The following is a 27,251-nucleotide window of genomic DNA, read 5'->3' as shown; positions in this document are numbered from 1 at the left end:
GCCAGGCTGGCGTCTTCATTTAGCAGCGCAGATGCAGTGAGCGGGTGCTATTGATTGCTGTGTTCCACCATTGTACCTTCCTAACTCGGGAGACTGTGTGAAGGAAAATGAAATTGCAACCCGAGTGCGTCAGTTCCAATTATGTTTATTAGTTTGCGTTCATGGTTCGTTGGTGGTGATTATACTCTGAACACCGCACAGCAATCGCGGTGCAGGGGCAGAATCGAGAGCAGTGAAATGTGCGGCTGGGCTGACGACATGAAAAGAAGTAATGAATTCAGAAGCTGCCTTTTAACCGTGGCCTTATCTGGGGGAGCCAATTTGTATGCCCACAGGAGGAGCATGTTTAAAGTCGGGAGTGTGCTCTGCAGGACTGGAGTGCGACTGTGGCTGAATCGCTCATGCCACTTGTGCGAAGACCACTTTTCCAAACTGACAAACTATTGAAATCATTCGTTTAATTTACCAGTACCTGGGAATCTACTGATGGTCTTGCCAGTGTTGCTCAGATTTTAATGTGTACACAAGCCACCTGGGACTCTTGTTAAATGCAGATTCTGATGCGGCAGGTCTGGGCTGGGTCCTGAGAGTCTGCATTTCCTACAGGCCCCAGATGCTGCTGTTCCAGGATCATATTTTAAGCAGCAGTGATCTGCCACTTCTCGTTATCATTTCACAATCTTGATGCTCCAACCTGACAAGGGGCCTAAAAGCTTTAAGACACACGTAGGTGAGGGATTCTGAGCCAAGTTCCCAGACTTGGTCCTTCCCAGATCTAAATCATTTTGTTTAGAGGAACAAGAGAAAAAAACTTTTAAAAATCAGAACTGGAAAGAAATGACCATAAGCTCCTTCTGGGTGTATGTGACCTAGAAGCTTGGTCTAACCAGCTTTGTTCAAACAGTATTACTCTATTTTTTTTAAGTGCAGACAGACATGTTTATAAAAAGTACATACAGAAAAAACAACCAAACCATGAATTCTAATCCCGACAAAGTAGGGTATATATTTTTTAAGTCTGTACTTTCAAAAACTAATCTAGAGCAAGATCTGGCAGTTGGTTATTTTCCTGGTTGAGACCTATGTCCCACATACTAGAAAATGTCCCCAGGGCAAGTTTTGCTCATCTCAGACAAGTTGGCAGGTTCCACAGGAGAGCCCTAGGGTGGCCCAGGAGATGGGTGGGCCAGAGGGAGCGGTGAGGTGCCAGACGGCAGCCTGAGGTCACACCTCCCAGCTGCACTGCCCGAGGCGAGGCGGAGCGGGAAGGTCGAGGAGACTCCCCCTTTGCTACTGATGGGCTCTCCAGCCCGACATCGTCCATTTGATTCTGGTAACCGAAGCTGGGAGGCAGAGGTGCAGCCGCTGACACTTGCCTCCATGTTTCCCACAGTGGACCAGGAGCATCATTTCCAAGACAAATACTTATTTTATCGCTTTCTGGACGATGACCACGAGGACGCCCCTCTGCCGACTGAGGAGGAGAAGAAGGAGTGTGACGAGGAACTGCAGGACACCATGCTGCTGCTGTCACAGATGGGCCCGGACGCCCACATGAGGATGATCCTCCGCAAATCGTGAGTAAGGGCCTGGCGCCCGCCTGCTGCAAGTCGCAAGGGCCACGCAGCCAGCAGGCGCCCACGTGGGCGGGGGGGGGGGGGAGGCCGATTTCAAAAGGCCTGGTCTCACCTGGGGCCAAAGGAGGGCATCTGAAGAAGGATGCAGCAGTTTGTCTCTTTCGTATTTTGTTTTTGAGCCAGATAGCTTTATTTCCCTTTTGTATGCGTTCAAACTGTAGAGATTTTTAGTGATTGGCTCAGGATGTCAAAACTGAGTCCATTTATTAACCAACTTTTGGTCAGTGACAAGCTGCTCTCTTTCTGTGCCCCACCACGACAGCCCCTCTCCTCCTACCGCAGTAAGGCAGATGCTGTGAGGACACAGACCTATGCCTGTGCTTGTACGAACGTTCATCCATCCATTCATTCAGCACGTCCTTTCACCCTGTTCTGAACCTCTGCTCTTTAGCTGAAGGACGCCTACTAAAGAGACCCTCACTGCTCCATTACCGCTTCGAGGCCCCCATTCAGCCCCCATCCTTCCGTTTTGGCGGAAACCCACCTTACTCCAGTAGCAGCCCAGAAGCTGAAGTTGAGGACTTTAGCTGTTTAATCAGGTCAATTCGGAAAGAACTGAGCCCCTCTGCTGCTCAGGGAGCTCTCCTAATTGGCATGGGGTACACAGAGAGGCGCACCCCATGGTCCCAGGCTCAGGGAAACCTTTCAATAAGGGATGGCTTGGCACTAGGTTCTGAAACCGCCACACACAGGCTTATGTTTTCCTGCTAGAAGTGAAATTGCTCTCCACCCTACAACCAGTGCCAGCCAGCTGTGAATGTCAACTCTGAGTCACTGGCTTGGCTGACCTCCATTCATTAGTGGGTCTCGACGAGAGGCTTGGACTTTATGTGTCTTGTGTGTCCCCTGGGCACTTTCCAAAAGTGAGGTGTCCCTCAGACCATTTCCTCAATATCCGACCCTCATACCAACTCACAAAAGCCTCTCAGCTCCCTTTCTGTCCTTTCCCCAGGATCTGTCCCTTTTCACTTGCCCTCAGTGCTGCGCGAGGCTTTCCAGCATACTTCATTCTTATCACACCATGTCCCCTTTGCCAAAACTTTCTCTTGGCTCTTCGTTTCCTCTGCCAGGTGTTTAAGGTCTTCCCCCACCCCAGGTGGCACCATCATCCTTAACCCTGACACCATGGTTTTCAGCAACTTTAGCCTCAAACAAAAAATCATGGTTATATTGCCTCAAACATTTATTTCTTCAAACAAAAATTTTACTAGAAAAATCCCAAACATCAAACAGAAAGCCAGTTGCACAGACATAATTAATTATAAGTAGCATCCAAGAAACCTTCCCAGGCAATGTGTGCTTTGTCTGTCTTGAGGCTCATAGGGGTTGGTGGCTGAGGGGACACAAGAGAATCCGCAGGGCTTGGAGAGCTCAGATGAACACCACCATGCTTTCTCTCCTGTCAAGCTGCTTCTCCACACCCCCTTTCCCATCTTCCTTCTTCATTTCCTGCCTCTAGCCCCTTCTTGCTGTTTTTGACGTCGCTTTCAAAATTCAAGCCGACACCGTGCAGTGGTTGTGAACCAGAGGTGGAACAGCCCCCTCAGGAGCATTTGGAAATACGGGAGGATGTTTGGTTGTCTCAGTGCATGAGGGACACGCTGCTGGCATTCGTTGGCCCGTGGCTGGGACCAAGGGATGCTCAACACGCCTCAATACCTAGAACCCTACAAAATAAGCTGTCCTGGAAACAGGGCCCTGGTGAGGAACATTGCTGTAAGCTGTGAGTTTCTTAAAGACAAAAACATATCTCATTTTACTTCATCCGTTCATTTATTAATTTAACCAGTATTTATTGAACGCCTATTTTGTTCTAGAAACTAGGTCAGTTGCTAAGGCTGCAGCATTGAACAAGAGGGTTGCACCTCCTTCCTGGAGCTTCCTTCTAGTACAGAAGACAGACCTTCAACAACTAATTATGCAATCAGTCATTTTATCACAGCTGCATTATGAACCACAAAGGAAAATGTAGTGAGTGTGAAGAGAATATAATAGAGAGAGGGGGATTTAACCTGGTGTGGGAGTTAGAAAAGGCCATAGCCCCATGAACATACAGCCCCAGCTGATGTTCCCTCAGCTCTTAGCTGCTTCAAGGGAGGCAGAAATGTCACTCTATTTACAGCGATTTTTTAGTATGGACCAAAGAGGTTAAAAAAATATATAATAAAATGGTTCCTGCCTTTGGGGAGTTTATAATCCCATATTAGATTCAGATGCAACAGACATTTATTGAGTGCCTACTATGTGCGAGGCACCTGCTGGGAACATCATGCTAATCGTTTGATTCGCTCCCACAAGAGCCTGCAAGCCAGTTTCACGAGTCACCCTTAGAAACGGGATTCTGTTCTCGTGCTTCTTGGCAGCCCAAACGTTCTTCAGAGAAAATTACATTCCAGACATTGAAATTTTCCAGCCTATTACTGGCTGTTAAAGTGCAGGTTTCAGCAGAATTCCAAGATACATTATTTTGGGTGCCCTTGGGGTTTTCCCACCTTCCCAGATTTTATGGAATTGCGAACATTGAAACAGGGCTGGCAGCCCCTCTTTCGAGTCTGTATTCTCAGGTTTTCCTTTCTATTGCAAAGGCAGTCCCCAAGAGAAGGGAAACTGAAAAAGAAGGAATCGCATTTAATGAGACAGACTTTCAGATGCCACACACACACCCCATTTTTTAGTCTGGTAATAACCTTTGGAGCTTCTACCTTATTTTATTTAAGTGGCAAGAATAAAATAAGCTTAGTTGGTCAAGAATTACCAGTAACACTGCTATCCTCGAAGAGACTAGCTGAGCACTTTGCTCCTGGAAACTTGAGGGTGTGTCCATAGCTCCTAGAAATGTTGACTTTTTACTGCCCAAACTGCCAAGCTGTTCAGAAATGTGGAGGCGTGAGATGCATTGGCTCCATATCGACCGGAGCAGGACCCCCCAATTTTTTATAACTCAGCACAGCTGCATTTTCTAACCGTCACCACTGCCAGAGAGGTTGCAGAACTCTGATAATTACTGGGAAAGAAATAACACAATATTCTTTGATGAGAAGATTACTTTGAGAATTTGATTGTATAATGAAGATGTTGCTTTGAAAGGTACTTCCTATTGTTCTGAATCTGAGACTCGCTAGCAAAGAAAAAAAGTGTCACTTGTTTTGACAGGCTACTTAGAAAAATTCTCTGTTTATTACATTAACTGCAGCATTTTATCTGTCAAAGTATGAAAGAATGTTCTGTAGTTTAAAAAACAGAATAGAGCTTCAGGGGACATTTTTTGGCACACTCTTGTTGCTATTGGTATTGAAAAAAACACATACATTCTGAATGTGGAATTAGCTTTGTATGTGGTGGCAGGCAGAATGACTCACAATGCCTGTCCTGGTTTCACAGGTGCAGACCTGGATGGCATTTGGGGGCAAGAGCCATAGAGCAGTGACAGTTTGACGGTGCTGATGTTGCAGCTCACAGACAGGGCCATCAAACCTAAAGTGAGCTCCCGGAGCTTACTATTTTGCTTTTGCTTTGTTTACAAGCCTAAAAACAAGAGGCTACCCTCCAGCAAATAGGTACGATGGAGACCCTTACCAGTAGAAATGTACATTCTGGCTGACTTTGAGCAGATACTCTGGTAGGGGGCCATGGGAAACAAGATGTGGAGTGACCAGGTCAGCAGGATGTTATAAACTTGAGGTCAGCTGGATAAAAAGAGGTTTCAAGGGGACAAAGAAGGCTCTTGCCATTCGAGGTTCTCAACCTCTTCTTCCAAGTAAAGTGAGATGCACTGCTCTGCTATTTAGAATGACCTCTGAGAATCAGCCTAAATGTGGGAGAGAAATGAAGTAGATGGCATTTCCCAAATCTAATTCTGGGTAGGTGTACAATTTTTAAATTCCCTAAAAACTGAGACGCTTAAGTAGTTCAGAAAGAGATTAAGTCAGTTAGACCTGAGCAGAAGAAATATGAATATTTAATATATTTAATATTACATATTAAATATATTATATAAAATATGTTTCTTTTGTTGTTGTTAATCTTCACCTGAGGATATTTTTTCCATTGATTTTTTTAGAGAGTGGAAGGGAAGGAGGGAGGGAGAGGGAGAGAGAGAGAGAGAGAGAGAGAGAGAAACATTGATGTGAGAGACACATCGATTGGTTGCCTCCCACACATGCCCTGACAAGGGCTGGGGATCGAACCTGCAACCCAGGTGGGTGCCCTTGACTGGGGATCGAACCTGTGACCTCTTGGTGCATGGGCCGACACTCTGCCCACTGAGCACACCGGCCAGCACTAAAATATGTTTCTTTATTACATATCTATAACAAGAGAATTGTTGGCAGGTTCTGGAGTCTTTCAAATGGGTTGGAAATTCAGAAACTTAAGTTCAATTATTTCATGTGATAAATTAATATTTTTTAACATGCTTGTACATCAAGTTGAAAGGAAGCAATTTAAGATGAAATGAAAAAAAATATTGGGAGAGGGGCCGGAGGTGTGAGTGGGGGACGTATTAGCTGTTCCACACATCTGCTTTAGAGGGCGCTTGAGAGGCTGTGTATTTTCTCATAATTAGCAGAGCCTGTTTTAATAGGGCCTTTATTTGTCCAAGCTGTTTTTGAGGGAATAGAATTTGAAATCCTGATAATTATAGGGAAATTTGCTTCCCCAGCGGAACCCAGATTAGCAAGCCTAAAATCAGTGGTGCCTAGGGTTTTGATTTTTGTTGGAATATGCCAAGAGTATGTTCAGAGTCATAAAGTCCACTCTCAAATGCAAATCAGGTGAAAAGAGAAGCATGACTGAAAGAGCCTAATATTAATGAAATAAGAAATTCACTGTGAATCTTTCCCTTCACAGCATGACAAACTTCGTCATTGTTTTTCTTGGAAAGATTGCTGTGCCCTAGTGAAAGCTTGTAGAATTTATTAGAAGAAATGATGGCGTTAAGTGGGCCATTTCTTGGGGTTGGATTTGCCTCTCTCCTATAAAAGCAATTGACCCTTTCCCTTCTGTTTACATGCCCAAGAAACCAATGGTTGGATTGCTGCCATGAGGGGTCAGATTTGGCAGAGAGGAAGATGGATGTTGCTGCCCATTTACAGTTTAGGGTTCATTATAAGATTACCTCAAAATTTTAATGACTTTTTAGTGTTCAAGTCAATCTATTCATTGTAAAAATTTGGGAAACTGAAAGAGCTAAAGAAGAATAAATGACACCTGCAATCCACCTCCCTGAAATAATTATTATTAACATTTTGGTGTTTATCCCTCTGGTTATATTTTAATCCCTAACTTTTTATACTTAATAATATATCATGGCATTCCCCCTTAACCTTAAATATTTTTGAAAGATGGAACTTTTATAGGTACATAGTAATCTGCCCTCTGAATGTTCCTTAATGCATTCAGTTTGTCATTGTTGGATGTTTAGATTAATTCTCAAGCCCTTTCTTCTTTTCTTTTATAATTTTTAAAATTTTATTTTTCAATTAAGTTTGCATTCAACATTATTCTGTATTAGTTTCAGGTGTACAGCATAGCAGTTAGACAATCATATACTTTACAAGTGTTCCCTCTGATATTTCCAGTACCCAACTGGCACCATACACAGTTATCACAATATTGTTGACTACATTCCCTATACTTTACTTTCTCAAGCCCTCTCTTCCTTACAGCAGCAAAACACAATATTTTAGTGCTCTTCTTCCTGGAACAAAGAAAGATCTAGCCTGGTGGGGGAGCAGGGATCGGGGGTGGTGGTGGTGGAGAGGCAGAATGATGTCGCAGAAGTTCCAGCAAGGAACAGTAAGCTCTTTCACACTGGAGGGGGGCTCAGACCAGGAGTGCTAGTAAATGTGGCTGGAGAGTAGGCTGAGCTCAGATTGAAAGGGGCTGCTATCCCTCTGTGTGCCTTGGATATTATTTTATAGCCACTTGGGGCACCATTGAAGAGTTTTAAAGGGAAGTGTGGCCTGCTCAGTTTTGCAGTAGGTAGGTTTTTCTGCTGGCTGTGGAGAATGGGTTGGAGGGGACGAGACTAAAGACAGAATGCCAGAGATTGAGTTTTATGAGGCTAAAATTATATTTTGAGAACTTAATGACAGCATATGAGATACATGCATTTGACCCAAGAGTCTGCTAAACAGAGTGAAAGAAATACTGAGTACAAGAGTCCTGGATGCTAGTCTTACCAGTTTACCAATAAATCACCCAACAACCCCAGACTACAAATCTCTGAAGCTAGAAAGTGAGTTTAATGATACCTACTTACCCTCTCCCAACTTCACAAGGGTATTGTATTTAACCACAGGCTAGGCACTGTGTTCAATCAACAATTATCTAATTCAGTTCTTTCAACAGAACTATTCGGTAGTCATTAATATTATCCCCATTTTATGGATTAGGAAACAGGCTTAGGTTAAGTCACTTGCCTGTGTTTATCCCAAAAGTGGTGGACTCAGGATTTGGTCCAGGCCTGTCTGGCTCTGGAGCCTGTGTCCTTTACTGTGCTGTATCACCTGACCTGGACCCAAAATGGTTCACCATGGCCTCCTGGGTTTATTCTTTGAGTACTGGGGAGGAAATATGTCATAGAAATATGATTTAAAAATAATTGTTACAGACAAATCTTATTCAATTACTACCATATAGGCCTGAGTGGAGGACAAGTGTACCATCTACTGTAGAAAAATATTCACAGCAACCAACTAGACAGATTTTAAAATAAAAATTAATAATAATTGACTCACAGTATAATTTATATAGTGACCTCACATACATCACCTCTTTGAACCTCAAAATAACTCTGTGACTGGAATAGGCCTTCTTATCTAGAGTTGTCAAATGAAGAAATTGAGCTTAGCAGATACCACATACCTTCCTAAACATCACACAGTAGTATATGTGGCTTAACCTGGAACTGAGCCCAAGCCTGCTAACTCCAAATCCAGTTTCTTTTCTTTTTTAATATCTAATATTCTTTCCTCTCTACTAGGTTGCCTCAATTTGCCCTCTTTGCTGGATTTACTAAACAAACAATGAAATCCAAAGAAATATGATCTATCTGCAATTGATTAATTAAGAATTAATTTTTACAAGGAAAAATAATAATGCATCCTCATACGCACTTATCTCCTAAAAAATGTTTGCATTTTCCACCTGATATATATATATATTCCTTATACAAAAGGCGGGTAACTGTACTATCTGATTCCATCCAAATTTATTTTTTTCAACTTGCTGCCTTAGGTGTTTTAAAGGAAATATTTATGGTTGCATCTTTTAAATGATCTTATGTTAAACATCTAGTGTCCTCGTAGTAAATACTCTTGCTGGAAGGATGTTGAGAATATTCAGTTTCTAAACATGAAAAATCTCAAATCATATTATCCTAAAAACACTTAGCACTCAGAAGCCCTCAATTATGGATCCCTTCCCCCATGTCCTGATGGGGGTGACTTTATTTCTCATGAATATTCATGAACCATTTGCCCTTTACTGCAGCTATAAACTACATTCATTTCTAACTTCACAGAGATGGAAAGAATCCCTGTGTGTATAGGCTTTGCTATCAGAACTAAAAAATGCCTAATTGCATCTGATAAACTTAAAATGTTTTTTCTGGGTTAAAATAAAGTGAAGGGGTGGTGGCATGGCAGGGAGGTGAGCCAACAGAGAGGGGCAGGACACGTTAAATCTCAAGTCACCAGGGTCCTCGAATGACTCTACCCCGTAAGAGCTAACTCTTAAGAAGCAAGGGTCTTGGGGGGTGGAGAAAAGAAACAAAATTTGCTGGTTTGTTAGACAAGTGGGTGGGAAACCACACCAAACTTACCAGTAAGGGAAGTGGGAGAAGGTGAGCTCTCTAGGTCTTAGGAGTGTTGGAAAATGATCCAATTTGGAGAAATGACTTATCAGCAAGAGGACCAGGCCAGATGAGGTGGAGTGCTGGATTACAATAAAGCATTCTCAACCTCAGAAAAATATAATGAAGCATTTCCTTTATTTTTAAACTTGACTGTGGCTTACATAGATACTTACAATGTTGACTTTTCTGGGTATTTTCCCCAGAAAATGCACCAGGGATTAAGTCTAAAGGTGACAGGTCTAGAAGAACTGGGTTATCTGCTTTTTCACCTGCACATTTTACCACGTGCCATGTCAACGTGCTGCTTGGGGGCTAGATGAATCCCTCATTTTACCCACGTCCCAATAACTGAGGCTCTCTGTCTGACCTTGATAAATTCCTTGATAAAACTGTATTTACCAGCAGCTTCCAATATCACCTGGGCCCTCCCATCCTTTAATGTATAAACTGCTTCTCCAGCCATCCCCGTTTATTATCTTGTCTGTAACTAGACGTTGCTGCCAGAACGCATCCCCTGCAGAAACTAGGCCTTTCCACAGCAGGATCCGACAAATCCACATCAATGTGGCACCACGCAGACTTGTAAAGAAGCAGGGATGCCTAATATCTCTCCCTGTGACATCTGGAGAAGGACAAGTAAAGACCAGGTACATTCACCGGCTGCCACTCAGAGCAGCCGGAGAGTCAATTCAGTCCCCGAGCCTCGTAGGTTACTCTGTGAAGGTGCCTGGGAGATCCCTCCTCCTGCTTGGGGCACAGTGTTCCCTCGACTCTTGAAAGCCAAATTGCCTTCAGTCCTTGGGACCCTTTCATTATTGTTTGAACAGGCTGGGGGCTGATTTGTAGAATCTCTTCTCCATTTTTTTCCCCTGCCATCCCAGTAAAGACCAAAGCATGAGAAGTGCTTAATGCCACTGTTTGCCAGGAGAAACCTGCTTTGAAAACTCGACTTTGTTCGGTGATTGTGGTGGGGAAGGCTGTTTTAGATTTATCGGGGCTCTTTGAGGGTGGGGGTGGATCAAGAGGAGAACCTTTGTCTGATGCGAGAGTAGAGAGGCGAGTCTTCTCTGAGACACTAGATGGCACAGCAGCTCTGAGCTGGTGGCCTCGGGAGAGGCCGGGCCTGTTCTCTGTCACTACGGCCACAAGCATGAAGATCCACCTGCTGTGGGAGGGGGGCTCACATTTTGATTTGCCTTGGTGGCACAGATTGGCCACACTGGCTTTTGCTCCGCCTGGCCTCTTCCCTGGGATTTCTGTCGACTTTCAATCCTAATGACATGTTGAGGCCCCGGACAACAGTGAGTTTGCTGGTAACAAACCTCTCCCAAATGCTTTTGTTGCTTTGCTAACCATGAATATACTCACATTTTAGAGTAAGTCTCTTCACACCTTGAAGCTCTGACTTCTCTCACCTCATTAAAAATTTGCTGTAAACACGACCAAAAAGTTCATGGCTACCTGGGCAGATTGCCAAATGACAGTGGCCTGCCCTGCGATTACTTTAGACCTCAGGGTTGTTTTTTTCCCTTTCATTTTGAATGTTACTTAGGACTCAGAGACTAAACTGTTTTTAAGCTTTGTTCCATTCTGTTTCAAATGGCTACCATAGCTTTCTCCATGGCATCCAGGGAGCCCTGGGAAGTCTTTGTTTCTCTGTAGTGGTTATGACTGATACTTGAGCACCAGGGGTAGGATAAGCTGCCACATGGGTCTTGGGGCAGGTGTGGCTGTCACATCCCCAACAGAGCCTGCCCTGAAGGCAGTGGGGGCCCTGTATCCTGGCAGGCTTTGCTTTATGAGAGGCACTAGGGGGAACAGGCAGGCTGAACCACCCCGCCGCCTTCCTCCCATGAGTTGCGAAACTAAGGAGGATTTCCCAGGAATGGAGCCCTTCTGGGTATTTCCCTCCTGGGAATCCTGCCACTCCTTTCCCTCCTCTGTGTCTGGCGGGAGGGCCAGGGCTTTCACACGCTCTGCTCCGCTTCTCTCTCAGGCTTCTCGCTGGGCATTCGTAGTTTTAGCCTGGCAGTAAACTCTGCCACTCCCTGCTGCTCAGTGGGGCGGGGGGGAGGGCCCGACTGCCCGCTGACCTTGTGATGAACCACAGTGACCCTCTCCTGTCCTTGTCTTATCAGCAATGCCGTCTTCTCCTGTGCTGGTTTTCTTATGAGTGTTGAGCTACAGCTGCTTCCAGCTATTTCTCGGACATTTTATTCCTAACAGCTTTCTCTCATCTAAGGATCCCTAAACCTCTGATCAGCAGATAGTAGTTTTGTGGTTGGTGGTGGTGGTGCTGTTCTGGATTTTCAAGTGTCTTTCCCATCAGACCTTTAGCATGACAGACAAAACTCCGGCCACAAAAGGGCCCAGCCCAACCGGTGCTATATGGTCTTTGGAGATCACCCCATCCAGGCCCCCTCTGGGTTTGACTGAGTTAGTCTGAGTGACCGCAGCTGGTCTAAGATGATCATTTCTTCCTCACAGCTGGATGAAAAAGATCTGTAATCTTTTAGAAAATATATCTTTTCCATCATTTAACAGGATTTGGAGTAAGAGGTGAGGTCCAACATTTTCTTCCTATCTCCTCCTTCAGTTATTTGCCATGACAAAAGTGAGTTGGGTCGTGGCCACCTTGTCTTACTTGACCTTGAATAGGACACATAACAGGGCATAAGCCCCCATTTTTCTCAGGCCACAAAACAACTGGTTTGTGGTATTGCTGCCATATGTCCTTGGGTAAACCCCGGATTCAGCACAAATCGTGAGAACTGGCGTGTTTTTCATCTGGTAAACTATTGAACACCCATCCTAATTCATTCTCCGTTTGCGCCATACTTCCAGTGTATCAATGCTTCGAGCGTATTAACTCATTTGACTTTTACAGCAATCCTGTTTATTATCCCGTTTTACAGATGCAGAAATAAGGCATTAGCCCGACCGGGCACCTAGGAAGTTCCTGGTTTCGATCTCAAATCCAGTTTCTGCTTCCAATCCAGAGCCCTGTGCACTACCTGATGCTGCTTCTCTTGAGAAGAGCAGTGTAGGGTTCTGGGTATTTAAGCAAATTACATCTTCACGGTACATTGTAATTACCACAGTAGTAGGACCATGTGCTGTGAAAGAATAAAGGTTGGAGAACCAGTTTGACCTGGAAAAGATGACATCTGAGCTTGGCTTGAAGCCAAAAAAAAAAAATATCCTGGGCAAAGAGAGGAGCATGTGAAAAGTCTTGGAGTCATGAAAAAGCATAGCCTGTTTGAGGAACGGAGAGATGTCTGGCGTGGGTGGAGCAGAGGACAGAGCCGTGAGGGAAGGCATGAAGAGATGGAAGGAAGATAAATGAGTCTGCAAAAGTCGATTGAGACCTGCTTTTAAAGAGCCTTGTGTGATGACAAGGGAGCACCCTGGACAGATTGAGATTGTGGAGCTTGTGGTTTTTTGGGGAAGAGATGGCCAGGAAAGACATCTGTTTGGAGATAAAGATTTAGGTCTCAGCATTATATAGATGAAAGTTGGTGATTTTTCCCAGGAAGAGAAAGCAGAACAAAATGAGAACAGAGCTGAAGGCAGAGCATTGAGGCGCAGCACAATTTAGGAGGTAAACCAAAGGACAACAGACGAAAAAAGACATTGAGAGGAAATGTTTAGGAAAGCAGGAAGGGAGAGCCAGGAGGGTGGCAGCGTGGGGAGAAGAGCGCTTCGGTCAGTGCTCAGTGGTGTCAGCAGCGAGAAGTTGACTAGGTTTCAGAAATGGCTTAAATGTTGCCATTGTTGCCTCTCTTCTCCCACACTTTGGGGCAGATTGTCAGACTACCTCTCAGGGCTCAAAGGGCAGCCTTGAACAAGGAAAGACAAATTTTTAAAAAATATATACTTTTATTTATTTTAGAGAGAGGAAGGGAGAGGGACAGAGAGAGAAACATTGAGAGAGAAGCACCGATCAGCTGCCTCCTGCACGCCCCCCACTGGGGACCATGCCTGCAACCCAGACATGTGCCCTGACCCAGAGTCAGACCAGCAATCTCTTGGTGCAGGGGATTATGCTCAACCAACTGAGCCATGCCAGCCAGGGCATAAGACAGATTTTTAATATGCTGCGTTGAAGATCTGGCAGAGTTCTTTCACATGTTTTAACTCTGGGAAAATATGTAGTCATTTAAAATATAATATTGTGTGTAGATTCCAAAAGCAACATTTTTTTCAAACCTGTATGAGTTGATTAATATGAAAAAAAGAATCAATTAAACCTGAAAAAAAACGAGTTGATCAATATGGGTTTCATATTGATATTATGTAAAAACACTCTTTCTAAGCTCATAGAGATCTGCTCCCAAAATCCCAAACTTGAACCTGTTAAGATTTTAGAGCTAAATTCTAACCCTTTCTTTTCCCAGCTGAGTTTTTCTCCTCCCTTCATAACAGCCATCGCATGGAGGTGAGAATGAGTCTTGGGGACTGTTTTCTCTTTAGCCAGGCTTCTAGGAGGGTCCATGCTATTTGCAGCTAACGTCAAGTAGCAAGAACAGCAGGGCAGCTCCTTGTGCTGAAGAACCATAATCCTATTACACCTATCTTGAGACTTTCACCTTAGCCGCCTCTATCATAGTAGATGGACTGAGGTGACTGAATTGACTTTTAAATCCCCAAGGATCCTCGTTTCAAAATCCCATGTGTAAGTCAAGTAGTAGGTTAGGCCCCTTGCTAAGAAGGCCTGGCTCCTTCAGAGCCCTGTGGCCATAGCTTTTCCTTTGGTGCGTTTGGGTCCAGTACTTTCTGAGTTCCACCATTAAGCACTGGAGTGATACACAGTGGTGATCCTTGGCAGGAGGTGAGCCTGGCTGGCATCTCCCCGGGTCATGGATTTAGTACCTGTCTTTGTATAGTTGAGATTAGGAAATATATCCTCCATTGATGCTGAAGAGAGGCAAATCATTTTCTTTTGTTCATATTCAAGCTGTCCTTGAGAAGGTTATGCACAAGGTGTGCAATAACTTTTCTTCCTCTGATTAGGCCCAACTTGATCTGCCATCTACCCCATATTATGAATGGCTGCAAAACTATTTAATCCAATTAACTATTTTAGAGTATTTACAGTTCAGTTTTGATTGCTCAGTGTACTTATCTATAATTGACTACATTTCAGATGTAATTTGCTGGCCCAAATGTTGTCCTTTATCAGTTTAACCTCTTATGCAAAGGTTTGAGTTTTGAGTATCATTCTTCTGGGTTTTTTTTTTCCACTTACACAAATAAATATGCAGGTACCTTCACATTCACTATTTCCTTCAGCTCCCACATCTGTCTCAGGAAGGCGTGCACTACAGTTAAAACTTAACTGATTAACTAGCACACTGATTAACACCTCATGGCAGGAACAGTGGTCATCCATGAAACAGAGTTTGGGAAGTGCAAATATATCCCTCCCTTCTTTCCCTTTCTTCCTGGTCCCAGACACTACTATTTGCCTTCTGCTCATCTCATGTCCTCACCTCCTCAGGATAGGCAAGAAAGTATTGAGTCTCTATACATCCCTTATTCAAGTCCTGTGGTAGAAGCTTGTTACATAACCTGAAACCTCGTGACACAGCATCATTATTGTTAGGCTAAGATATCACACAGGATCCCAAGGAATTTGGACCAGTCATCCAGTTGATGAAATCAATTGTTTGTAGTTGTGTTAAAATACAAGTTTTGTTGTTATTGATTAAGATGGTAATGAAAAGCAGTTTTTTAGAGCAATCACCTACAAAGTGAGAGAGGTTAGCCGACTGCAGTGCGCGCAGAGGCCCTTCCCCATGAGACCGGGAGGGAAGGGGACTGCGCACATTCTTCTCTTACGAACACGTTCATTCCCGAACTTCCCTTAGGGATAATTACGGCGTAATCTCACCCTCTGCCAATATCTTCTTATAGAGATTACTGCTAAGAAGTCTGTGGACATATTACTGACCCTTGAATCTACTTCTGTGTTTCAGGCTTTAGTGATGAGTTTTTTCTCACTATTTTCTCACTATTTTCTCACTTTTCTCACTTTTTTCCTTGTAGACCTGGCCAGAGGAATATGGATGACCTAGAGATTATCTATGATGAGCTCCTTCACATCAAAGCCTTATCCCACCTTTCCACCACCGTAAGTTGTCTCTTATTGAGCATGGTCAGGAGGACTTTGAGTTAAATGCACTGTTAGGGCTGGAGGGCAGAATGTCTGAATTCCACCTCATAAATCATCCTGGTCTTTTTCATGAGATGCTAAGTAAGTGATACCCAAGAACAGTCCCTGTAATGGGATCAAGTATCGTCATGTCAGTAGTAGTCACCCACGGGCCCTAAACCCCAAAGCAGTTTGGTGTGAGTGCATCCCACTCGCATCCATGGAGCGTGTGCTTCATTCTCCAAGTCCAGCCTTGGAGCCTGCACACTTAGAAGAGACAGCCCGGCCTTCAGAGGGGCTCTGAGGCCCTTCCGTGAAACAGAGCCCGAGGGAGGGAGAGGAATCAAGATAGTCTGTCCTGGCCCAAGTGGCCAGCTTTGCCCAGGTTGCTGCCCTATTGAAAAAGGAAGCAGAAGGTTTGAGAGAGCGTTACTTCAGATATGCTAGGGCACAGTAGCAGTACCCAGTAGTGAAAAACGGCCAATGGCTGTATCTGACTCTGAACTTCTATGTGACTAGGATATTTAGGAAAGCAGTGGACAGAAATGTGGCCTCTGAACAGGGACAGACACACCTCCTCCCATAGAAGGAGCATAGGGACAGGATTTCCAGGCAACACACATCTCCGATAGGCTAATACTTCAATAATAATAATAAAAAAAGTTGTTTCGATGTTCACAGATTATATACCAAGGCCCCTTAGCAACATCTACATTCCTCATTTGCCTTTCATTCCCAGCTCACTAGGTGATATTATGCTATCACCTGGTGGCAGTGTCTGTGGTCCCTGCTCTGGGGCGTAGGGTTCAGGTCTCTGAATAGAGCAGCAAGGCATTTGGCACAGCCCCAAGCAGAAGGGCTCCAAACTCCTCCCCCTTGAACCCAACAGAGCTGCCTTCACATTCCTCCCCCCTGCACTGCCCGGGTCCACAAGCTGGCTCACCTCGATGGAGGAACCAGGGGTGTGTCCAGCCCAGCCTGCCCTCCCACCCACCACTGCCCTGTCATCCTCACTTCATCCATGGGGTGAGGGAGAAGGTCTCGTGCCTGGGAGCCTCACCTGGGGAGCCCCCGCAAATGTAAGCACCATGGGCTCATGCTGCAGAGGAAGTGAGGGAAGACCCCTTTCCCTACCCTGCATGCCCCTGTTCTGACTTCCCCAGTCCTGGTGGAATGGAGAGGACTGTGGATAGTCTCCTCTTCTCCCTCAAACCACAGGTACCCACGCACGTGGAAAAGTCTCAGGCTACTTGGTTCTTAGGGAGATAGAGCCATAATTTGGAATTTAAATTTTTTTCTTAGCTACCTTGGAGTATAAATCTGCTTACACATTTGAGCTTAATTATTCAACTTCAAGGCATGGAATTTTCCAACAGGTTTGCAGCAATGCATTATGTGGGATGCAGGGAAGAGCCTCTAACAGCGATGGAGTCACATGATATTGTAGATGCTCTCACCTTCTTACCCAACACAAAAGACGGGCAGTGAAATCACCTAGTGCATACATGTGAAACATTTTATTTTTTTTAATTTTTTATTTTTTTTTAACATATCTTTATTGATTTCAGAAAGAGGGAGAGAGAGAAACATCCATGATGAGAGAGTCATTGATCGGCTGCCTCCTGCCCGCCCCCGACTGGGTATTGAGCCTGCAACCCGGGCATGTGCCCTGCCCGGGAATCGAACCTTGATCTCCTGGATCCTAGGTCGATGCTCAACTGCTCAGCCACACCCGGCCGGGCGAAACCCCATTTTAAACCATCTCTAGGGTGGTTGTCTTGTATGAATTGGCTTATACAGCAGCTCTTGTACGAACTTTAAGAATCTAATGGCAAGTCTAGTGGAAGTGGTTCTAGACGACAGTAACGGCAAGCAGAGTCGGAGGTGGCCGCGTGGGAAAAAGGGAACAGTTGACACTGTTCAGAAAGGGAACATGTCCCTTTCCCCCCAAAATCCGGTCTTTCCACATCTTTTCTCTTTTTCTTCTAGGTGAAACGGGAGTTAGCAGGCGTTCTCATTTTTGAGTCTCATGCCAAAGGAGGCACCGTGTGTAAGTACAGCTGTGATCGGAAACTGCACCTCCTGGGCTCCTCGCGAGCATGTGCCACAGGAGCCTGGCGGCAAATGCTCCCTTTTCTTGGGCCTGGGTCAGACTTGGCAGGACAGCCTGCAGCACTTTCATTTTTCGGGACCTGTGATCATTCCCAGCACACGTCCATTCTGCAGCATGGTGGTTTTCTGTGTGGGAGCTGTTGCCAGTCAGAGTCACTGCTCACGCCCAACCTACTGGCTCAAGAAGTGTTTAAAGAAGGTGGGATGAAGGTGCTGCTCTTCAGGCAGGATCTTTCCACAGTGACCTCACTTTAGTTAGTGGTTTTAGAAGAACTAACCCATCTCTTGAGATTGCCCGTTAGAATGATAAACTAGCCTGTTTTTCTTTTCTTGCTTCCACTATCAGCTCCAAGCCTGAAAGAATTTCTTTGACCCAAATACTTATACAGTACTGATATTTAGGATTTCTCCAGAATCCAGGTTGTCATTTTAGCTCTGTGATTATATTTGGAAGCAAGAAATTGCAGTTTGATATCAATAAATGTGAACGAAATTATTCAGACTAACATTGCCCACTAATCTGCAGAGTCCTTGCAAAGTAGGGTTCGTGGTCTCCTCAGGTCAGGAAATGCCCTCTCTGATCTCTCTTGGAGAATGGCACTCCTCAGCATGCTGAGGCCCTCAGAAGTTCTGCAATAAAGGAAAATGTTCACTCCATTTAGACTCAAGCTTCCTAAACCTAGAGAAACATGAAACGCTTGTTTAATGGACACCTGTTAATGCTTCCAGAGACATTCCTTGAGAAGTCTTCATTTTCTTTAGACTGATTGGTGTTAGTCAAATAAACAGGGGCAGGAATCATAAAAGCAAAAAGAGTTCTATTTCAAAATGTTTTCAGTCATCGAAAGTGGTGTTTCTAATATCAACAATTATTTTTGTAAGAATGTCCTTTCTAGAAATTTCAAAGGTTCAGTTTAGTATTTTATTTTTTTATGATCACTGGTGATTCACAAATTCTCTTTTATTCTTTTTATTCAAACTTACTAATTGTTTTCATTTGTGAAGTATTTAAATATTTCAAATAAACGAGATTATTACAAGCACCTTTTTAATCTTCATTAAACACTAACATGCAATATTTTTTCATGTTTTCTAAAGAATGAAATTATAGATGCAGTTGAAGGCCCTTGTTTCCTCCTTTATATCATTCTTCTCTTTCCCTCCGCATGGTAACTTCTACCCTATGTGTAGTGGCTCTCATTCTGACCCATTTAAAAATATATATATGTAGATCTATATCCATAAACAATAAGTAGTACTGATTTGCATGTTTTCAATTCACATTATTGGTCAGATTACCTTTAAAAACTATTTTCTGTAGCATAATAAGTTTTGATGAATTGTGGGTGAAAGCATACTGCTTGATGTACTGGGTTGCTGGTGAATTGATATCTAGTACCAATGGATCTTTCAGGGCCTGGCAAGTGGAGCAGTGTTTCTGTTCCTTTTATGTTCTATAGAAAAGGGAACAATATTCCACCTGAATAAGTTAGTATTTGCCAGTAATTTTTTTCCTTGTGGAATAAATGTGTAATTCTGGGAACTTAAAAATGATGATTTGATAGGCTATAATTTATATTGATGTGCTTCTAAATTCTTGTCATAAGTCTTTTCTTCTCTTTGTATCTAGTGTTTAACCAGGGGGAAGAAGGTACCTCCTGGTACATTATTCTAAAAGGATCAGTGAATGTAGTCATTTACGGCAAGGTATATATGTATATTTTTTTCTTTCTCTTTTTGAATCTGTATTATGCTCCATTTACTAGTGTTGCTCTAAGTATTAACAATGTAGTGCTACAATTGAACTTGCAACAACATTGTTACTCAATGTGGAAAAGTCATTATAGCATCTCTAATCATAAATTATCTAAATTATTATACTCAGAGTAGTATTGAACTTTCTGGGGCTCATCTCCTTATAGATTATAAGGTATACATTTAAGTTATTCCATAACCCATATTACTCAATGAAAGGAAAATGAAACATTGTAATTTAATTATGTGATTCCTCTTGGGCATCGCTGGGTACAGCCCATTTATATCTGCAGTGTATTAGGGAGCAGGGTCTGTGGCGTGGGGTGGGTGGGTGTTGGCTCTGTTTCCGGGGTCTCTTTCATCTGAATGCTTGCTTCCTTCAGGGTGTGGTCTGTACCCTGCATGAAGGAGATGATTTTGGCAAGTTGGCACTAGTGAACGATGCTCCGAGAGCTGCTTCTATCGTCTTGCGAGAAGATAATTGCCATTTCTTAAGAGTAGACAAGGAGGATTTCAACCGGATTCTGAGGGTAAGTCCAAGGCAAACTGTGGCTGAAGGGCACCCCACTTTTCCTTTTGCCAGAGAAGAGAACATTTGAGTGTCATGTAAATTGAGCAGTACTGTGATTAATGAATGCTCTAGGGACAAAGAGCCTTGGTCATAGACCTGGGATGTTCAGTGTGCTGGTGTACATTCTGGGGTCCAGAGGGGATAGTCCAGGAAAGCTGCAAATGGGGCGTGCTATGTTAGACCAAACAACTCTGCACACGCCTGAACCAGTCCATGGGAATAGAAGCCAGAGGGACTGCTTTGGCAAATGTCAAAGTGAGACCTTCCTTACTATGTCTTTCTTTATCCTAAAACTTTCTAGTCTCCACCTCCAATCTCTTCCCAAATGTGAACCTTTCTATAACATCACACACTCTTGATGTATTGAGTGATTACATTTTAGTGGGAATTATGTTCATCATGGTTACTCTAATCAAGCATTTTTATTTCAAGTGCTTAATGTCAAATTGATTCATACTAAAGGAATTTCAGACTTAGGCAAGTAGGTGAAGAATAATTACATTTAAAGTTGGCTCTGCAGATGGGCCTACTCTAAGCTTGTTTAGGTATTTGTGAGAGTGGGTGATCTTTCGAAGAGACGGTCCCTGGCCTTTCCCCACCATGCAGCCTCTGGTCCCTTGGGAGGAACAGTCCAGCCTTGGCGGGTAGAAGCCTGATTATGGACTGCTGGGGATAATGACAGTGTCCCGGCACCCCTGGCCTCTCCAGTGGCCTATACTTCATCCCTCCCTAGCTTGAGTTAACCGAGAGACACTGTTCCTCCTATAATCACTTTGCTCTGCTCCCTTCCCTTCCGGTTCACAGAGCAGACTCTCTTCTTTGCCTCCCCCACCCTTAGTGTCTTTGTTCATCCTACCTGAACGTCCACAATTCTATGCTTTCTGGTACATTTGGCATTATTTAATGGTGGCTTATGACAGCATTCGCCACTTCTTATGCAGACACCTATCACCACACAGCCTTAATAGTTGCCGTCGGTGGCACAATTTCAGGCACCAAAGTTTGTCTTAGGAATTCATTCTCTTAATGCAAAGAAAGTTTAACTAAAAACTGTACCATTGAATAATATAGAAAAAATACCACGTGGAATTTGACTTGGTTCTTATGTAATCTCTTTTAAAATGGGGGCCAAATGATGACAAAAAGCACATTAAATTTTTAAAATTAATTATTTTAAATAACATTGAAATCTAGAGGTAAACTTTAACTAACACTTTGCATTTGCACATATGGAGTTTATATTTAGCCAAAAAATTATCTGAAATAATCACATTAGGACCACTATCACTGATGTGATTTATAAAATTATTCAAAATAACTGAAAAATGTTTCTAACACATTTCAAACTGATTTCCTAAAAAACAAACCATCTTGATTAGAGAGAAAAAGTACCACCGCTAAGAAAACGAAATACCCTCAGAAGAAAATCAAAATGAAAGAACTTTGTAGAAGCTGAGTGCTATTTACCACGGATTTTTGTAGAGAATACATGCTCTGCTCCCTTATCTTCCTGCTATACCACCCTCTCCCAAAGGTTTCTCAGAGCACAACCACACTCCTCTCTTCTCCACTCTGCTGATTTTCTGAATCGGGGATAAAAGCAGAGCTTTAAAACCACATGCCTGAACCTCATCTGGTCCTCTCTCTGGCCATTCCAGCCCTTGACTTTGAAAATGACTTAATTTGTAGACACAACAATTAGCATCACAAGCACCAAATGAGTTTCTGACGCATTTGAAATTTTTTTCATTGTCTGAGAAAATAGCAGCATCTGTACGTGGTGTAATTTGTATTTGCAGGACGTTGAGGCGAATACAGTCAGACTGAAAGAACATGACCAAGATGTCTTGGTGCTGGAGAAGGTCCCAGCAGGGAGCAGGGCTTCTAATCAAGGAAACTCACAGCCTCAGCAAAAGTAGGTTTGCATCCAACACTGCAATTCCCAGACTATGATTAACCTTTTCACATGGTATCATCATCTCTACAATAGCATGTTCTCCTTTTCTGTGGAAGACGGCAGTGTGTGTGACTTTTTTCTCTCTATTGACTAATCACACATTTTGTGGAGTATAATGTATCCATTTCTGGCACTGTGTTTAGCTTGGTGCTGCCTAGAGTAATTGGGGGGAGAATATTCCCCTACTCTAAAAATGCTCTCTGGGTACAGTGATCAACTGTAATAGCTTTGGAGCAGAGGGCATCGGAGAGAGCAATGGAAGTGGGAATGCCAGGCAGCTCAGAGCACACCGAGGCCTTAGGTGATGAGACCCGTTGGTATTTGAATTTCACATGAAGGATTTCTCCAGAAGCGTTTTCATCTTGTTATCAGAATGAGCATCTTTGACAGAAACCCAGATTTCAAATCTAAGACAGACTGTTCATTGCAACCCAGAAGCATCCATCTGGCCTCTTCCATACTCATTCCTGCTAATGTCAAAAGGGTGCTTGCTTCTCAGGTCCCTGTTTAACTTGGATCTTTACAGTACATGTATGTTCAGTTCCCTCTTTTGCAGCAACTTCCTACTTGAGACTTCATCAAATGCACCAACATTTGAGTGGTAATACAGGAGAATTAGGAAATGTAGTTCCAAGAAATTGTAGAAAATCACAGAATCTTGTTTTGAAAAGAAAGATTTATTTTCTGTCTTAGGATAATAAAAACAGCAATTCTGTAGCTAATGAAATGTCACCAAATAATACATTGAAAAAGAATGCATCCCAGTAGTTTTCTTTGTTTGCCATGTGAATGGGGTGTAGACCAGTCTCCATAACTGACTTTTTATTGTTTAGACTAAAAGCCTAAGGCTCAGATATTTTCATCTGGATGAATCGACATATTTACAAGGAAGGTGGGACGAAATTTAGTATTGAATAGACATAGTATATTTTGCATATATTATATAATACCTTATTACAACCCCTTTTAACAGATGGAAAAGTTGAGGCTCAGAGATGCAAGTTACTTGCCCAAGATTACAAAGCTTATAATGATAGAGCTGGGATTCAAGTCCAGCTTGATCAGTTGCCATGCCTTTTCTCCTTTAACCTCTCAGATGACGATAGCAAAACATGTCATATAAACACTGTATCCTCAACACTATCTAGTAAACCTTGCAAACCAATATATTTCAGAAGGACTGACATAAAATGGACTATGTAGAAAGTATCCTTTCACTTACAAACATAAAAATGACCATCCAGAATTCTTTGTTATTTTGTTTTTTTATTTTTCACTTCTATCCATTCTTAAATGTTCTTGCTCAGGTGTTTTGAACAGTTTTCCTTCCAGCCCACAGAAGATGAGAATTAGGACATTTTTTATTTGAAGGTTGGGACTATCCCCGACGATTTTCCTTGGTGCTCTTACATATAACTAGGCCATTTTATGGCGATAATCTGCATTCTTTAATAATGCTTCAGACATCTCAGGGAAATTTTGCGACCTGAAAAGGGAAGCCTTGAAAATTCTTAACCCTGAAACATTCGACCAAGAAGTCCCCTGGAGGTCCCCTTCCTTCAGCTCTTCGTTTTGATCTTCATAGCAGAGTGATCAAAAGCGTTTGCTTGTTACAACATCTTCCATTCAGAGCACCTTCCAAATATAGATTTTTTTTTTTGGTATGAAATCAAACTAAAAGGAACAGAGAAGGAGAGACCATGTGTATTAAACTCACTTTAGACCTGGATCTGATTTCTGTTTTATCTCATTTGTGTCCTCTAGACCAATCTAAATTTCTTATATAATTCCAAAGCCTGTGCATGTTCTCAGCACACCACTTAAGAAATATCAATGAATACAAAAGAGCACGCCGGCAAAGTCAGTTCCCTGAAGAATAAAAAGTCACCCTCTCAAAGGGCTGCTTTCCATGTTGGGCTTCCGCAAGCCAAACCAGAGTTGAAAATGGGAGGCTGTGCAGGTGAATTTTGGCTGATATTCGGGATAACTTCAGGAACATGGCAACAATCATGTCTATGGATGGACTTAAAATTTAGGAACCGTTAGGGCTTCTCCTCAGAAATCATCCATTTTGTGCTCAAAGGGGGTCACTGTTGGTGCTGACAACAGTGCTATTTTTCTGATTCCCCTTTCCCCGAGAAATCCAGGAGCGTTTCAGAGCTGCCCCACTCTGCCCCGGCCATCGAGTGAGTGCAATAGTAAAATGTCAATTGCTAGACACTATTTCTCATGTTGGATAAACTTTATGGAGCCCTCAAAATTTACCATTTTGGTTATCATCTGCTCTGTAGTTACTGGTTTTAGTAAGAAAGAATGAATTTCAAATGACCCCTCCTGTTTTACTTACTGTGCTGCTTTTCCTTAGTCTGTCAATCACCCTGTTCAGCTCCATCCTGTTCGCAGAAAAATAGTCTCTTTCAGGCCTCCCCTGCAACCACCTCTTTTTTGTTCTAGGTACAGATGGAAATGTTCCTAACATCATTTCCAGACTTGATATTAGGAAAAGATGTTCTGTCACAGGCTTCAAACCTCACAAGTTGGATAATGTAACCAATTGGGGTTCTCCTTGACTTGGACTAAAGTAGCTCCTTCATGCAATAAACTCAACAGAGCCGTGCTGTCTGTTCTTCAAGTCCCTCACTTAAACAGAGGTCAAGCAGGAGGCGCCTGGCCGTGTCCAGCCTGAAACAAAGCAATAACGTGATGTTTCAGTCAAACCCAGGCTACATACAAGGCTATGTCTGGCCAGGAGCCCCCTGTCCCTCCCCCTTCAGAGTTCCCTGCCTTAAAAAGAAGTCAACACCTGGACAGCCTTCCCTGGAGCTGAGAAGAGGCAGAGAGGACATGCAAGGCAGCCACCACAGCTGTAGCACCAGAGGGAGCCTTCAGGAGCAAAAGAAAGATCCCCTGGCGTCAGGTTGGCCAGGTGGCCAAGTATAGAGAGACCACGTCTCTTTAGCGAAGTGACAGGATGCTTGGCTTGCCACCCTGGTCTTTATTCTTTTTGACCAGACATAATACCCTAGCTAAGGGATGTCCAAACAAAGAACACCGGAATGTGAACCAACCTTCTATCAGAGTTAAACTTTTGATAAGGGGACCAATTGCACTGTGATATATCTGCCCTGTAGCCAGCTATGCAGCTTACTGGCAGCAGCTGCCCAACGCTGTAGTAAACAACAAGCGACTGATTTTTAATGTAATATATGTACACTCTAATTGATCCCCCCCTTACAGAGCAGTTTCTCCACCTGCAGAATAAAGATAATATTTAGCTAGCAGGAGTAAGCATGAAGACATTGTCCAGGGCCCGGCTAGTTGTCTGGGGCACAGTAAACATTTGACAGATGTTGAGCGCCCTCTCCAACCCCAGCTCCTGATTATGTGACTGGTTGCTGCTCCCTTTTCAGCTCATCTGCTGAGCACTATCAAAGAATCATATATCTCAGGAATTACTGAATGAACTCAGCAATTTTCTCCATTTAGATGTTGAAAGTCCTCTCTTTCTCAAATATTCACTGCCGACAAGAGGAAAAACCATTGTCTTCTACCTTATTTACTTTGAGAAAGGGGTCATGCCTTTGAGATGAAAGTATTTTTTTTCCTATTTCTCTTCTCTCTAGCCTCCAAAGCCAGGTTTCCTCAAAGATTTAACTCTTCAATTCTTTTAGCCCCTGTGTGCACGCACGCACATGTGGACACACACACACACACACACACACACACACGCACGTGTGGAGACACACACACACACACACGCACGTGTGGACACACACACACGCATGTGTGGACACACACACACACACTAGTTGTAGCTCACGGTGGCCTCCCAGGTAGGCCCTGTTTGTTACCTCTGTCAGCACCAGAGTTGCGTCACACTCTCTCCCTCTCTGTTTTCACAGGCAGAGAGTCACATGTTCAACCCACTCTTTCTCCTTCACTCCCTCAGGCGTGAGGTTAAGACCCTGAGATTTACTACGTTAGGGATATTCTTGGGATCTCAATGCACTGCCTCCAAGGTCTCAGGCAAAGACAGAGTGTCGTGAGAAGGCAAAGAAATCTAGCTTGCCCTGGAGCCAAATTCGACCCCTGCTTTCTGAACAGAAGGGAGTTTTGTTTTCATTGTTGTTTTCCTTCCCTGGTGTTTTGCTTTAAGTGAAATGCCAAGCAGAACGGCAAAGTCTGAGTTTGGGAACAGGCGCCCCATATCATCCTAACGTATTTTGCCTCTAAGTTTTCATTCACCGCTGTGTCACCGTCTTGAATATGACTTTGAAATAACCCACAGTCAATTTAAAAAATAAATCCTTTCATGCTGACTGAAGAGCTGCCTGGATGGATCTTCTGAAATAATGACTAACCCCCCCCAATAATATATATTCGACATTGAAATAAATTACCTGAGTTTTCTGCTGCTGCTTTATTGCTTGTTTGGAAGCTATTGGGATTTGCTTGTTTGCTCATGGGTGTTTGGGTCTGGTTTTTCCCCTCCTGTTTTATTCTTAGCTGTATTTCCAAGGCACATGCCAGTGTACAGTTGGGAAAGACAGAGCATTCCAGAAATAGGCAGGGGACTCCAGTGTGCGGCTGAGATTTTGCTACAAGTAACCCATATATGGGTAACCCAGTTTACTGTCGCCTCCCCGCTCTGCTCCCCACGCCTGCCCTGAACTGCCCTGCATTCACGGCTTTCTTCTCATTCCTCCCGGAACGAGGCCGGAGCTGTTCCGTTCTCAGCCTGCTAGAGCCCCTCTCCAAGAAACTTACTTTAGTTCCATATAGGGAAAAAGAGTCACGTTTTAGTAACTACTTCCATTTGTGGTTTTTCCATTGTCTTCCTATGTGACTTCGGCAAGGTACCTGGTCTCTTTTACTCTCAGGAGAATATGGGCCATAGGTTAAGTCAAATGGTTTCCTGGGATCTCAAAAAAAAAAAAAAAAAAAAAAAAATCTTAGATATTTGAAAAGGTATTCATTAATGATTTGCCCACTTTTTAAAAGCTAATAATGTTTTTATTTTTTATCCAGGTATACTGTGATGTCAGGAACACCTGAAAAAATTTTAGAGCATTTTCTAGAAACAATACGCCTTGAGCCAGCTTTAAATGAAGCAACAGGTAAATACCTAGAACAGTTTGTGTGTTCACTAAATCCATGTAAAGCACTGTAAAAAAAAATTTTTAAATCCTGAGTTCATTCTCAGCATG

General features: G+C 43.3%; 1 protein-coding gene across 5 annotated transcripts in view; it reads left to right on the top strand.

Annotated features, from left to right (window-relative positions):
- RAPGEF4 (Rap guanine nucleotide exchange factor 4) overlaps window positions 1-27,251 on the top strand; it is a 249,417-nt gene that overhangs the window by 172,225 nt on the left and 49,941 nt on the right. For all 5 annotated transcript variants that reach the window (XM_081143393.1, XM_081143392.1, XM_081143389.1 and 2 more), the window contains 7 exons: window positions 1,394-1,577; window positions 15,544-15,628; window positions 17,639-17,699; window positions 19,392-19,468; window positions 19,900-20,046; window positions 21,887-22,002; window positions 27,073-27,161. In XM_081143393.1, the coding sequence (XP_080999519.1) occupies window positions 1,394-1,577; window positions 15,544-15,628; window positions 17,639-17,699; window positions 19,392-19,468; window positions 19,900-20,046; window positions 21,887-22,002; window positions 27,073-27,161 (759 nt within the window). The remainder of the gene's footprint in view (window positions 1-1,393; window positions 1,578-15,543; window positions 15,629-17,638; window positions 17,700-19,391; window positions 19,469-19,899; window positions 20,047-21,886; window positions 22,003-27,072; window positions 27,162-27,251) is intronic.

Source organism: Miniopterus schreibersii (assembly GCF_964146895.1).
Source record: "Miniopterus schreibersii genome assembly, chromosome: 7".
NCBI lineage: Eukaryota > Metazoa > Chordata > Mammalia > Chiroptera > Miniopteridae > Miniopterus > Miniopterus schreibersii.
Note: the sequence above shows the minus strand (reverse complement) of the source record. Positions and strands in the feature narration are given on the sequence as shown.